The sequence below is a fragment of the Meleagris gallopavo genome, chromosome 20 (genome assembly GCF_905368555.1).
Source record: "Meleagris gallopavo chromosome 20, MGAL_WU_HG_1.1, whole genome shotgun sequence".
Classification (NCBI taxonomy): domain Eukaryota; kingdom Metazoa; phylum Chordata; class Aves; order Galliformes; family Phasianidae; genus Meleagris; species Meleagris gallopavo.
In genome coordinates this window covers 4,336,231-4,349,101 of record NC_139423.1, presented here as the reverse complement: position 1 = coordinate 4,349,101, position 12,871 = coordinate 4,336,231, and the positions used below count along the sequence as shown (strand labels likewise).

General features: G+C 61.9%; 2 protein-coding genes across 14 annotated transcripts; one reads left to right on the top strand and one right to left on the bottom strand.

Annotated features, from left to right (window-relative positions):
* The first annotated feature begins 477 nt into the window (after nucleotides 1-477).
* Nucleotides 478-5,138, top strand: UBALD2 (UBA like domain containing 2). Its single transcript, XM_085240308.1, has 3 exons — nucleotides 478-647; nucleotides 1,187-1,249; nucleotides 3,954-5,138. Exons 1-3 carry the CDS (start codon nucleotides 528-530, stop codon nucleotides 4,272-4,274), a joined length of 504 nt encoding a protein of 167 aa, XP_085096434.1. The 5' UTR covers nucleotides 478-527; the 3' UTR covers nucleotides 4,275-5,138.
* On the bottom strand, nucleotides 5,067-12,320 carry QRICH2 (glutamine rich 2). Of its 13 annotated transcripts, XR_014887466.1 has the most exons (20): nucleotides 12,235-12,320; nucleotides 11,683-11,966; nucleotides 11,451-11,555; nucleotides 11,186-11,287; nucleotides 10,208-11,057; nucleotides 9,946-10,040; nucleotides 9,781-9,860; nucleotides 9,567-9,681; nucleotides 9,264-9,485; nucleotides 8,987-9,112; nucleotides 8,800-8,874; nucleotides 8,542-8,706; nucleotides 8,266-8,387; nucleotides 7,775-7,840; nucleotides 7,490-7,579; nucleotides 7,258-7,380; nucleotides 6,744-6,831; nucleotides 6,539-6,646; nucleotides 5,474-6,307; nucleotides 5,067-5,350 (listed from the first exon to the last, which is right to left on the bottom strand). XR_014887466.1 is itself a non-coding variant. In XM_085240299.1 (19 exons), the coding sequence occupies exons 2-19, from the start codon at nucleotides 11,941-11,943 to the stop codon at nucleotides 5,816-5,818; spliced, it is 3,285 nt and encodes a 1,094-aa protein (XP_085096425.1). In that variant the 5' UTR covers nucleotides 11,944-11,966; nucleotides 12,235-12,320; the 3' UTR covers nucleotides 5,067-5,815. The 13 variants fall into 13 exon arrangements, 6 of the variants coding, with proteins under 6 accessions (XP_085096425.1, XP_085096426.1, XP_019477244.2 ...); XM_085240299.1 differs by having other exon boundaries at nucleotides 5,067-6,307; XM_085240300.1 differs by having other exon boundaries at nucleotides 5,067-6,307; nucleotides 8,987-9,109.
* Nucleotides 12,321-12,871: the final 551 nt, after the last annotated feature.

The window sequence follows — 12,871 nt, the reverse complement described above, 5'->3', positions numbered from 1 at the left end:
CAGAGCCGCGGGGTCCGGCCGTGCTTTGAAGCCCCGGACGCACGGCGCCGTTTGCAGCCCGAGGCTCCGCCGGGACCCCCCGCAGCGCCACTCAATGAACGTGCTCAATGAACGTGACGTCACAAACGCCTAACGAAAGCGACCAATCAGCGAGCGCTTCTCACCTTTCCCCCATCGCCCCGCCTCCGCGTAGACCGACGACCAACGGCAGCGCCGTCTGCAGCCAAAACACAAGCGGCGACCAATGAACGAGCGGATGGGCGGGGCGTAGCGGCGGAGCAGCTGGAAGATTCGAACCCAACGCCCGTCGGGGCGGGAGGCGCGGAGGCGACCAATCGGCGCGCGGGGAGGAGGGGGCGTGGCTTCGCTTCCGCCCCGCCCACCCCCCAACCCCGGTCCCGGTGCCGCCGCCGCTCCCCACCCCCACCCCGCGCGGTGTCGGCGCGGCGCGGGGCGCGCTCCGGGCACCCACGGCGGGGGTCCCCCCTGCCACCCCCCCCGCCCCCCCGGGTTGGGCCGGCCCCGCCATGTCGGTGAACATGGAGGAGCTGCGGCACCAGGTGATGATCAACCAGTTCGTGCTGGCGGCCGGCTGCGCCGCCGATCAGGCCAAGCAGCTGCTGCAGGCGGCCCATTGGCAGTTCGAGGTACGGGCACCCCCCCTTCGGAACCCCCCCTTTCCGCCGGCCCTATACCCCCGTGCTCCCTTCTCCCCCCCTCCCCCCCCCTTTCCCCGGTGCCGCAGAACGGGGCCGCGGCCCACGCACAGGCGCTGGGTTTGGCCAAAGGGGGGGGAGGGGACGGGCCCCCCCAGTGACCCCCAAGGGGTGTTTGGAGTGGGGGGGGAGATCCCGCTTCGAGCTGCCCCTATTTGTACCCTATTTATACCCGGGCCGTAACCGGATCCGCCGGCCTGGCCGCGGGGGGGCACAACCCATTAGTGGGGGGGGAGGGAAGGGGTGTAAAAAGGGGCAAAGGGACCCCACGAAGGGGAGGGGGGGGTTGGATCCGAGTGGGTTTAGGGAGCGTGGGCCTGGCAGCCGGGGGGGTCAGCGAGGGACTGAGGTCCTGTGAGCATTGAGGAGGTCAGAGAGGCGGTGTGGGGGGATCCCTTTGCCCCTTTTGGGGCTCTCCTCCACCTTTGGGGCTTTTTGTCTCTCCTGACGCACGCCCTGTGCCCCCACAGACCGCCCTGAGCGCCTTTTTCCAGGAGACCAACATTCCCAACAGCCACCACCACCACCAGATGGTAAGCCCCCCCCTCCCATAGCCCCATACACCCCATAACAACCCCCCCAGCCCCCAACCATCCCCCACAACCCCCCCCCCATCCCATCCCAGCTCTCGCTGTCAGCCCCGCCACCATGTTGCTGTGCCACCGGCAGCACGCAGCCGGCGAATGTAAACACCACGAGCTAAGATGTCTGCCAGGAAGCGGCTGTGCCGCGCGGAAGGCCGCGGCCCCGCTCCCCTCACGCCAGGATGGGGACACATCTGATCGTCTGTTTTCTTCCCCTTTTTGTTTTTGGGGCTGAGCGGGGCTGGGTTCTGCTGCTTTGTCCCGTTTCTGTCCGTCGAGGCCGTCCCGTAGGCGCTCAGCAGGCCGCAGTCTGGGCCTCACGGTCTGCACCTCTGGGTTTACCCCCCCCCTTCCCCCCTTTGCTCAGGCTGGGGTGGCTCCCACTGTGATTTTCTCCTATATTCAGAGCGTGGGGGGTCCCACAGAGCCCCCCAGCAGCTGCTAGCCGTGCCTCATCCCCGTGTTTCCATCTGGTGGCAGAGGGAAGGTCAAACCCCGCACCGGAGCTGCCCCCCCTCCTTAAAAAACCCCATTTAGAGTTGGGGAGGGGAGGCAGGCGGAGCTGCTTCGGGCCTTGCAGGACTCACCAAACGAAAAATCACCCTAAAAAGTAGTGCTCAGTGCAGCCATTCTGCCCCACCGGCCCTGGGAGGCTGCGGGAAGCACCATGCAAAACAGGCAGCAATGCTGCGTCCATTGCTCCAGAAAAGGGCCCACGTTCTGCTCCCACCCCACACAGCACTTATGGGATTCAGAGCTCCCCCAAACCCACTATGTCCTCACATGGGGCTCTGCTGCTGACACCAGTGCAGAACAAGGAGATGGTGCTCGCTGGATCCTGCCGTGTTGCATTTTTGGCATTTCTTGCTGCTTTCCCCACTTCTGGCTCTGAGCAGCCCTACTCACGGTGGGGTACAACAAGGGGCTCTGTGATCCACGACAGCCAACAGCTCCCTAAAATAACGATACTGGAGGAAGAAGGCAAATCATTACACCACTTTTTTTTCTTCTTCTTCTTTCTTTTGTTTAATTAATTGTGCAAACACCCCACAAAGCCTAAGCTGCGTCTACCCCTCTGCACCTGGTCACCCCAGGTGCCATTTGGGGCACAAGGTCCCTTACGTACCGAGGACACAAGTGAGCCTGAACAGGAGCGTCTGGGACAAGGACCCAGTTCTGGAGCAGCCCAGCACAGCCTAAGCATATCCCCATCCTCTGCTATAGCAACAGCACAGGTGGCATCTGCAGCTGGTCTGGGAGCACCGCAGCGCTGCTGGAAGCACATGGTGCTGTGCTTCCTGCTAGAAGATCTTCCTGACCCCAAATTGGTAGCAGCATCTTCAGGCTGCGGGAGGAGCACCGCTGGACCCCTCTGCTGGCTCTGCTCTGCTCCATCCCAGCACTGAGTGCCGCATCTCCATGTGGGGTGCGGGCACTCGGACCCCTCAGGACAAAACCCCACGCAGGCGCTCCCATCTGTGCACCCTACAGCTTTCATCAGAGCACTGAACCCCAACAGATTTCCTCCTGGAGACCCCACAGATCAAACCCCAACGCTGTGCTCAGAGCAACCCAGATAAAGGGGAAGGGGCCTCAGGATGGGCACCCTGCCCCCATAACTAAGGTGGACAAGGAGAAGTTTCTCTGCACTTTCCTTCCCCTGGTTTTGGGTGTGTGACTTTTGCAGCCTCACGCACTCCCCTGTGGGTGTTTCTCCTCTCCCTGGCTCAGCACAGCCCCTGCTAAATTTAGCCAGATATACAGAAGCTCCGGGTGGTACTGAGAATCTCGGGGCCCTCCTTTGTTTTGCTCTGCACTCCAGGGAAGGAGCTGCAGCAGGAACAGCTGGGTCCTGCAGGGACCCCCGTTCACTTGGGTTTGTGCCCACGCTGATGGCTTTGGGAAGTGGCAGAGTGAGGAGAACCCCCACCTCATTGCTGGGGGCTGTCTGTATGCCACCAGTGCTCCCAGCCCCTTCTGAAAGGGGAGAACACCCGCTGGGCTATTTTGGGTTGTATGAGCTGCTGCCAAGCGTGCCCAGTCCTGGTTGCACAGCACAGTGAGGGTTATTTGCAGGGGCTGCAGCGAGTCCCTTCTTTGCTGGGTTGGCAAAGCTGGCTGTGTGTTGGTGAGGGAACTTATAGGAACTTACAGCCAGGGCAGTGCTGACTTTGCAGCGTAATGTGGAGGAAAATACCCTAAAAGGTGCAGTTAATAAAACTGCTGAACCTTGGTGCTACCAGCACAGTGCTGGCGTGGAGGTGGTGCTGGGCACTCACACATCCCACTCCTCCCTGTCAGCATCCGACTGAACGGGAGCAGTGGGGCTGAACCTCCCCAAGACAGATTCCCAGCTTTGGGATCAGGAACCCCAATCCTGAACCAACGCAGAACTGTGACCAGCACAAACCCTGAGCCCTGTGGGGTCTCACCCAGAGCACGAGCATTGCGTGGGGACCCCAGCACTGCGCTGAGCTCTGAGCATCCCTCACATGATGGGGTCCCCCGTAGTGCTTTGACACCCACTGGTGGGGCTGTATGACCCCTGCAAACCCCGTGGGCACCCAAAACTGCCCACGGGGACCACAAACAACCCTTAGGGTCCCAAAGTGACCCACGGGGACCTGACGCCCAGTGTCTCCTCTCCCCACAGATGTGCACCCCAAGCAACACGCCGGCCACTCCGCCCAACTTCCCGGATGCTCTCGCCATGTTCTCCAAGCTGCGAACCTCCGAAAACCTCCAGAGCAGCAACAGCCCCATCACCTCCATGGCCTGCTCCCCCCCGGGCAGTTTCAGTCCCTTCTGGGCCTCTTCACCCCCCAGCCAACAGCCCTCCTGGCTGCCCCCCTCCTCACCCACAGCCCACAGCCTCCATCACCACCTGCACCACCCGCAGCCCTCCTGGCCCCCTGCACCCCCCCCCGCCGCCCCCCCACAGAAAGCCATGGCCACAATGGATGGCCAAAGATAAGGGAGGGGGGAGGGGGAGAAACAGGGCCAGGGCGTTTGCAGCAGGGGGGGCTTCCTGAGAAACGCACTGGAATCATTTTCTAGGTTTTATCCTTTGTTGGTTACTTTTTGGGGTGGTGGGGGGGTGGTGGGGAGGTGGGGGGGGTTGGGGACGCTGCCGGGAAGGCCCACGCAAGTTGCTTGCTGGTCTTTTCTCCCCCTAATTTTTTATTTTAAATATATAACTATAATATATAAATATATCTAATGTATATAAATCCAGAGAGAACCGAGCAGAGGGTGCAACCCCCGGCAATGCAAGGGAATGGGGAGGGTGGGGGGGAAGATACGAATCCAAAGGGATGGAGACAGCTACCTGCACCCGGTCCTGTTGGGACAGCCCCCCTGTGACCCCCCCCCCCCCAGCTCGGGGTGCTGAGAGCAAAGCGCATCTCTGGCTTTTGGGATCAGCCCAGCTTCTTGCACAGCCCCCCCTCCCCCATCCCTCATCCCAGCTGGGGAGCGGGGTGCTGTGATTTCAGAAGGTGAGGGGCTGTGATGTAACGAGGTGATGCTCCCCCATCCCCACAACCACTGCTCATGGGCCCTTCCTGGTGGAGGCAGTGGGGAGAAAGGGGGGGGTTGGGGGGTGAATTGGGGGGAGGAAGGATGGGTTGGGTTTGGGTTTTTGTTTTTTTTTGTTTTGTTTTGTTTTGTTTTTTTAGTTTTCAAATAAAATCTTGCTTAAAAAAAGAAAAGGAAAAAAAAATAGACAAAAAGACTAAAAAAAAACAACAAAAAAAAACAACCAACAGAAAACAACTCGAAGGTTTTTTATTAATTTAAAAAGAATTAAAAAAAAATAATAATAATCACTTTTTTAACAGCAGCTGTCCCTGCCTCTTCTCTTTGCTGGGGGAACACCAGCGTCCTTCCAACCACAGCCCCAACCTTGGGATTCCTTTCCAACTCAACCCCCAGCTCAGCATGCAATGAGAAAACCCCCCCTAAACCTGGGATGCAGCGGGTCTGGGGACGCACAGGTAGGGACAGGGATGCTCCACAAAGGAAAAGCAAAGTCCACCCAGGTCTGCTTACCTGCTGTGAGCGCAGCAGCACTGGGGCTGAAGGGATGCTGGTGCCTATGGGACCAGCAGTGTGAGTGGGTACTGATGGGGTGGGGGGGCTGAGCTCAGCAATGTGTCCCAGCTGAGCCTTAACCTGCTGATGGGCTTTGCTCTGAGTTTCCCCTCTTTTTGCACCGTGGAACCCCAGACCCATTTGTTGGTGCCTCCCCCACCCTCCTGCCTTCATAATGTCACTCCCCTTCCCCAATGGAAAACAGACCCCAAACAAACACGTCCCGGGAGGTCAGAGCAGCACAGAGCAGCTGCAATCCAGTGCAACAGTAAATGAGGGCCTTGTAAAATGTGATTTAAGTAAATGGACTGTTGGGTTCCAACGTGGCGAGGCAGGGACAAGGAGTCCCAGGGACATGGATTCTCAGCTCCTGCACTGGGAGCAGGTGGGGCAGGGGATGCCCTGTGTGGGTATTCAGGGTATTCACCCCTTTGGGGCTCGGGATAAGGGATGCTGCGTGTGTATGATGGGAAAATCCCAGCCCTGTGTCCCCCTGCATCCGCACTGGGTGCCAATTGGAGGGGTGTGAGGGCCAGCCCCATAACCTGCATGGGCAGCGAGGAGTGGGGATGGATGGGTGGATGGATGGGTGGTTAGGTGGATGAATAGATAGAAGGATGAATGGATGGGAGGCTGGAGGTAGTGAAGGACGAGGTGTCCATACAAACAGAAGAGGGATGCTGAAGGCAAAACCAACCCCATTCCTACCCTGACTATGCAGATGCCTCTCATCCACCGCTCTTTATTGCTACTGGCTGCAGCCCATGGGTCCACCCGGTGCCCATGGGTGGGTTTCAGACGGGGTTCCCCCTCCTCTCTCAGCTGTGGGGCTTTCTTCTCTGCCCTGCGGCGGCCGGAGGTGGGGCAGGCGGCCGTGGGATGACATTGGGCGCTGCTCCAGCAGCCTGGGGGTGCCTGGGGGGAGCACAGGGTTAATGCAGCCACTTGAAGGCCTTGGCTTTGGGGTCAGGATGGGCACTGGGTCCAGGACCCATCCTGTTCCATGCAAGTCTTCACCCTCCCGTTCTGCCCACACCCCAATCCCCCATCCCACCCCGCCAAGCTGTGAACACAAACCCTCCCATCCCCCCAACTTGCTGTAGGACACCTCAGTGCCCTCCCCACCCCGATGTCCCAGGGCCATACTTGGCTGGCTGAGTGAGGACAGGGCGCTCTGGGGCCGCGCGGGCAGGAAGTTTGTGTCCTGAGCACCCCAGTGCCTGGGGGACAGCTTGGGCTTATTCCTCGCTGAGCCTGGAGGAGAGACCAGAGGAGGGGGGACATGAGAGCGGTTGGGGTCCCCCCATTGCAGATTTAGGGTCAGCAGGATTACCCCACACCCCAGCTGTACCCTCCTTCCCTGCGAGGGCAGGCAGCTGAGCTTCCAACCGGCCCTTGTAGATGTGCCCATCCTGGCCCAGCAGCTCCGTCTCGCCGTGCTGGGAAGGAGAACAGGGAGCAGTGCCAGTGCTGGCTGCACAGCTCAGGCAGGAGCCCCCCAGCACCGTGGGGACCGTGCTCCCAGCTGACCCAGAGCTCCCAGAGCATCCCCAGCAGAGAATGCCAAAACCCATCAGACATCTCCCCAGGGCAGCCTGCAGCTGTCCGTGAGCTACAAGAAGTATTTATGGAGCACAATGGTAGAGAGAGGTGGGTGAAACGCCCATGTGGATGCAACTTCCCCCCTCAATCTGCCCATGTACAGCTCTCCCTGGGGAAACTGAGGCACGCTGATGCTCCCAGAGTTGCTCAGCCTCAGATCCCTGCCCCCTCGGTGATCCCACATCCCTCCTTCCTTAGTGGTCCCAGATCCCTCCCTCCATGAGACCCCAAATCTCCACCTCCACGGACGTCCCATTTCCTACCTCCTTGGTGATGCTGCCGTGGGGTTGTGGCGGCGTGGGGCCGTAGGGTGGGAGGTGTGGGGGTCGTGGGCAGCGCTGCAGTGGGTGGGTGACGGTGTGCTGCCCCCCGCAGCGCCGCGGCACCTGCAGGAACCCACACTGGGCTCCCTGCTCCCTGCGGGGTGCGGGTGGATGCTCAGGGCTGAGACCACCTCTGTGCCACGAATGATCCCCTTGTCCCCTTGTCCCCCACCTGTGGCCTTGCTCCGGCTGGAAGGTGGCACGGGGACGCACGGTGACGCGGGAAGGCAGCGGTGGCAGTGGTGGAATGGTCACGATGTGCCTGGAGGATAGAGAGAGGGTGATGGGGGGCAATGAGCCACGCTGCTCTGCGGCCATCCCCCGGTGTCCTGCAGGTGTGTGCCCCCACCCGGGGGGTGACCGCATGCCCTGCTGCCAGCTCAGAGCCAGGCAGGACAACACAGGGCAGGGTCCCACCTCCAGCACCCACCCGAACCCAGGGAGCATCCGAACTCACGGTCCAGGCACCAGCATGTGCAGGGGTCGGTCGCAGGACACGCAGTGGAAATGGGCCAGCAGCTGCCTGCAGGGAGATCAGGGGTCGGTGGCAGCATCGGGTGCTGCAGAAGGGATGGGCTCTTGGGGTCCCGCCTGGGAATGTGGCTGCAAAAGGGGGCACTCGGGGTGCCACGAGTCCCGTGGGTCCATGTATTGCATGCATCTCTCCCGTCTCTAGGAGCTTGGGACAAGTTCTGCCACCTGAATCCCAAGGAAACCAGCAAAGGGGCAATGGAAACCCTGTCTGTGCCGTGGGTCTGTCTGACAGCAAGCATGGTAAATTTAAGGGCCTCATGCCGTGATCCTGTGTTAAATCCCTGCCCCAAGCTCCTCGGTGCAGCAAGGAGGCACACAGAGCTGTGTGCAGGAAAAAAGAAAACAGGCAGAAAAAGGCACAAATTCCATCCCCAAATGGAGAGCATTCCCCCCAGCTGTCCCCAGTGCACCCACTTCCGAATCCCGGCAGCATCATCAGCCTCCACCCGCGGTGTTTTCTCCTTGAGCTGCTTCAGGATGCTCCTCCAGCGCTCCTCCAGCTGCTGCCGCAGCGGGGCCAACTCCAAGCGATCCAACTGGGGGTGGGCACAGAGCCTTCGTGTCCCCATCAGTGCCACCAGAAGGAGGCAGGAGGGACGGGGAAAGGCAGGAGGGGTGACCGTGCTCAGCGGGTTGCTCAAACCCCAACTGTGCCCGCTCCTTCTGCGGGGGGGACGACCCTCCCTGTACCTTGGAGTCCAGCTCCTCAATGAGCTTCTGCTGGACCTGGTGCCAGTCCTGCTCCTGCCCCGTCACCTTGCTCAGCATCTCCCCGATCATTCCATTCAGCTGTTCCATGGCTGCATCAAACTGGGCACAGCTGACTTTGCCGGCCAGGGCGGCTCTGTCGGCTTTCTGGGATGGGGAGATAGCAGAGCACCATGAGGTCCTGGCCCTGCCACTCTCCCTTCCCACACTGCAAAGCACGGAGATGCTCTGACATCTTACCACATCGATCTCCAGCACAAGCTCCTCCTTGTCCACCTTCTCCTTCTCCAGCCTTTCCAGGGACTGGAACAGAGCCTGCAAACACAGAACGGCCCCGCTCACAGCCTCCTCCCCTGCTCCCCTTCACCTCTGTGATTCTGTAGGGCTACAAGCAGTGGGGCTGCCTGCAGGATGCTTCAAGCCCCACCTCAATGTCCCTCTGCCTCTGGTGGCGGTCATCCATGAGGTTCCCAGTGACAGAGCTGAGCTTCTCGCAGTCCCCTTGCACCTGAGTGACGGCAGCCTGGATGTGCTTCAGCAGCTCCTCGTCCTGCTTTGGGGAGGAAGACAGCAGCCCAGCGCCGTGTGCGGGATGCACGACGGGAGCCACGCAGAGCAGACACAGGTTATTGGGCTGGAGGCTGCGACATCAAACCCAAACTTGCCCCAAAGCAAACCCGGGGTGGGGTGCAGCACTCCCCTACCTGCTCCCTGCCCACCCGCTGCCTGCCCGCCTTGCCCGCCGCCTGCCGTGCTGACACCGACTCCACCAACTCCTGGAGCTGCTCGTAGCGCTGCAGCAGCCGCCCCAGCTGTGCCCCCACATCCGTGCTGCACACCGGGCACGGGGCCTCATCCTGCTCTGCGCTGCTGGGGGGCTGCGTGGCCGGCGTGGTGCTGCCCAGCACGGAGCGCAGCTCGTCCAGCTGTAAGGGAGAGGGGTGCTGTGATGGCCCCGAGAGTCGTCCCTACAAGGACGGCCCCGTGTCCCCTCTTCACATCCCCACCTGCTCCTGCAGGCGGTTGGCAGTGTCGGCCACCAGCTGCTCCAGCGTGGCTTTGGCTGCATCCTGCTTCTCCTTAAGCTCCTTCAGCTCCCTCCTCATTTCCTGCAGCACAGACCTAGCCAGCAGGATGGGCGCATGGATGGAACCCCCTCCTGGCCCTCACCCCCAAACTGTCCTGCTCTCGGGAGCAGCAGACCCTCTCCCATTTTCTTACCCCAGCTGCAGGCTGCCGTCCACTTTCCCATCGGCCCCCATCACCCCCAGCTTCCCGAAGGCGTCCTGCAGCTGCTTGATCTGGGAACAGCAGTAGCACGTGGTCCATGTGTGTGGGTCCTTTGGTGACCTCTCCCTGCCCACCCCAGCACTGCTGCCCGCTCACCTTCTCCTTCTCTCCATGCAGGTCGCTGGCCATGCCCTGCAGTGCAGACACGCGGTGCTGGAGGTCGGTCAGCACGCTGGCGATGCTCTCCTGGCCTGGAGGGATATGATGCCATCAGGGTCTGGCTCCAGCTGTAACCAAACCTCACCTCCAGGTGTTCCCATTGAGAAACCCCCTCCAGTTCAATGCAGAGAACGCAACCCACTGGGCTGAGCCCCCAGACCCCCATCACCACCACCTGTAGGGCCCAACAGGTTCTCACCTCCCTCCAGGAAAGGCAGACGCAGCTCCTCCAGTTCGGTGCGGTCTGACTTTGTGGCCTCCAGCTGGGCCACCCGCTCCTCCAGGGCACTGCAGAGGTGGCTGAGCTGCTTGAGAGCCTCCGCTGTCCCCACGTCATGGCCAGAGACCTCAGGCACTGCCAGCCCTCGTGCAGGGGATGCGGAGCTGGTGTCGATGCCAGGGGACGTCTCAGCTCCCAGAGCAGTGGGTGATAAGAGCTGCAAAGCTTCATCTCTGCCCTTGGAGCGTACATCATCCACCCCTGTCCCCATGGCACCGGGGGTGGCTTCGGAAGGGACGGTCTGAGTGTGGGGTGCTGTGCTGGGAGGGGCTGGCTGAGCCCCCGCTGCTCCTCCTTGGGACCACAGGGGTGCTGGCTGTGTCCCCAAGGTGCCAGGGGGCTGTGTCCCCGGGGTAGTGATCTGGGTGCCAGGGGGCTGTGTCCCCGGGGTAGTGATCTGGGTGCCAGGGGACCCTGGCTGTGTCCCCGGGGTAGTGATCTGTGCACCAGGGGACCCCGGCTGCATCCCTGGAGTGGTGACCTGGGTGCCAGGGGACCCTGGCTGTGTCCCTGGGGTGGTGGCAGTGGCACCAGATGTCCCTGCTTGGTCTAAGGCAGTGCCTGCCCACTTCTCAGGAGTCTGTGATGCCCTCCTCATCCCTGCTTGTGCCCCCAGGGAGTCAGGCTGTGTTCCTGCAGTCTCTCTGCCAGCCATGGGCACAGACTGTGTCCCCGGTCCCCCTGCGGGTCTCCTCAGGCCATCCTCTTGTTGGGTGCCATCATCAGACTCAGAGGATTCGGTGGATGAAAGTCGGTCCCTGTCAGCTCCCTGGGAAGAAGAAACCATGGGAAGACAGTTTGTGGGCAGGCTGAGCCTGGGGGTGGGAACATGAGGAGCCACTGTGACTGGGGACCTGGGGAGCACTGTGCCGTGTGCCCTGGTACATCCACTCCTACCAGCACGGGCTCGAGGTGCTTTCGTGGCCGTCCCACATCACTGTCCGTCCCCACTCCATCACGGCGGCCCCACTGCTGTGCTGTGGTGTCCTGGCCGTCCTCCTGAGAAGGCAGCACAGAGCAGGGATTTAATGGGACCTCCCCAAAGGGATTCAGGCTGGGTGTCCTCAACCACAGCCCAACCGGGTGGAGAACGAGCACGGGTTCAGCAGTGGGGTTCTGTGGGGCGGGGTAGGGATGGATGGAGGTGATGGGGGCGACTCACCAGGCCCAGCATCCCCTTAATCATCCGCAGGTCCTCTCCCATTTGGGACTGCGCTGCCTTCATCCCACCGAGCTCCTCGAGGAGGTCCTGGGAGAGGGGCACAGCCTGGAAGGGAGAGGAGGTGGGGAACCCCACAGCTGTGCTGGGGGCCTCTGAGTGCCCGGCTGCATCAAACCGTGGTTTGAGACCAGCAAAAACCAACCTACAGAACAGCACCCTGCAAAACCTTTACCTCGGAGCCCCTGAAGTCATCGCTATCCTTTCCTTTGCCCTCCTCCTTCAGCACATCAGGGGCCGCGGAGCTGCTCGCAGTGCCCCGCTGCTCGGGATGCTCCCCGGGTGCGGCTGCCCGCCCCGCGGCCGGGAGGTGCTGCATTCCCAGGTGCTGCAGCATGGCTCGCAGCAGGCTGTGCAGCGCCGTGAAGTTGACGGCCCCGACTTCGGGCGTCCCGATGGCCGCGTCCAGCAACTCGGATAGACTGAGCGAGGCCATCGCCGTGAGGAACGGAGAGCGGCCTGCGGGGGTTGAGGGGCTTCAGGGTGAGGGGGCAGAGCGCTCAGCGACCGAATCTCACCCGTAGCAGAAGGTGGGCAGTGCAGCGCCCCCCAGGGCAGGGCTCCGGTGGTAGGGGAGCCCTCTTTACCGCTCCCCCCAACGGCTCAGCCTCTTCTCCATCTCCCCAGCACCCCCCAGCTCGGTTCTGTCCCCCTCCCCCTCCTATTCCCGACCCCGTTCCCCGTTCCCCCCCAGCCCCCCTGCCCGCCCCCTCCCCACGCCCGGCACCTCCGGCCCCGCACGCTCCGGCATTAGCCCCGCCCCCCGCACTGAGCCCGCCCCTTCCCCTTTCTCATTGGCCGCCGCTCCCCGCGCCCGGCAGCTCATTGGCCGCGGCCGCCGCCCACGTGTCGGTGTTTACTGGAGACGGGAGCGGAGCGTTCCCCGTCGCTACGCGACGCGGTGACCCGGAGCCGCGCGTTGTCACCGCGCAGCGCTCGTTTCCACTTCAATGCAACGGGGGAACGAGGATTCACGCAGCCCACAGCCACGGCTCCCGCGCACGGAGGGACACGGCTGTGCCGCTACAATGCCTCCCCGCTGAGGTTGGGCCGGGAGGCGGCAGCTTCTCTGCCCCAGGCAGCACAGCTCAGTGCTCAGCTGGGATCAACAGCATCAGAGCAAAAACGAGAATAGAAAACAAGTGCGCCGAGCTGCTTTCTGTCTAACCTTGAGCTCCAGCACCTGGCAGAGCCACCAGCAGCAGCTCTATGCCATGCAGGCTCCGTTCATGCTGCAGGAAGCACCCGGTGCACGCAGTCGTGAGCACAGAGCCACGCTGTAGCATGAAGAGCACAGCAGCACTGCTATGGTGCCAGCCGATGGGGGGGTTCAGGCAGTGGCTCAGTGCTAGACCTGCACTGGG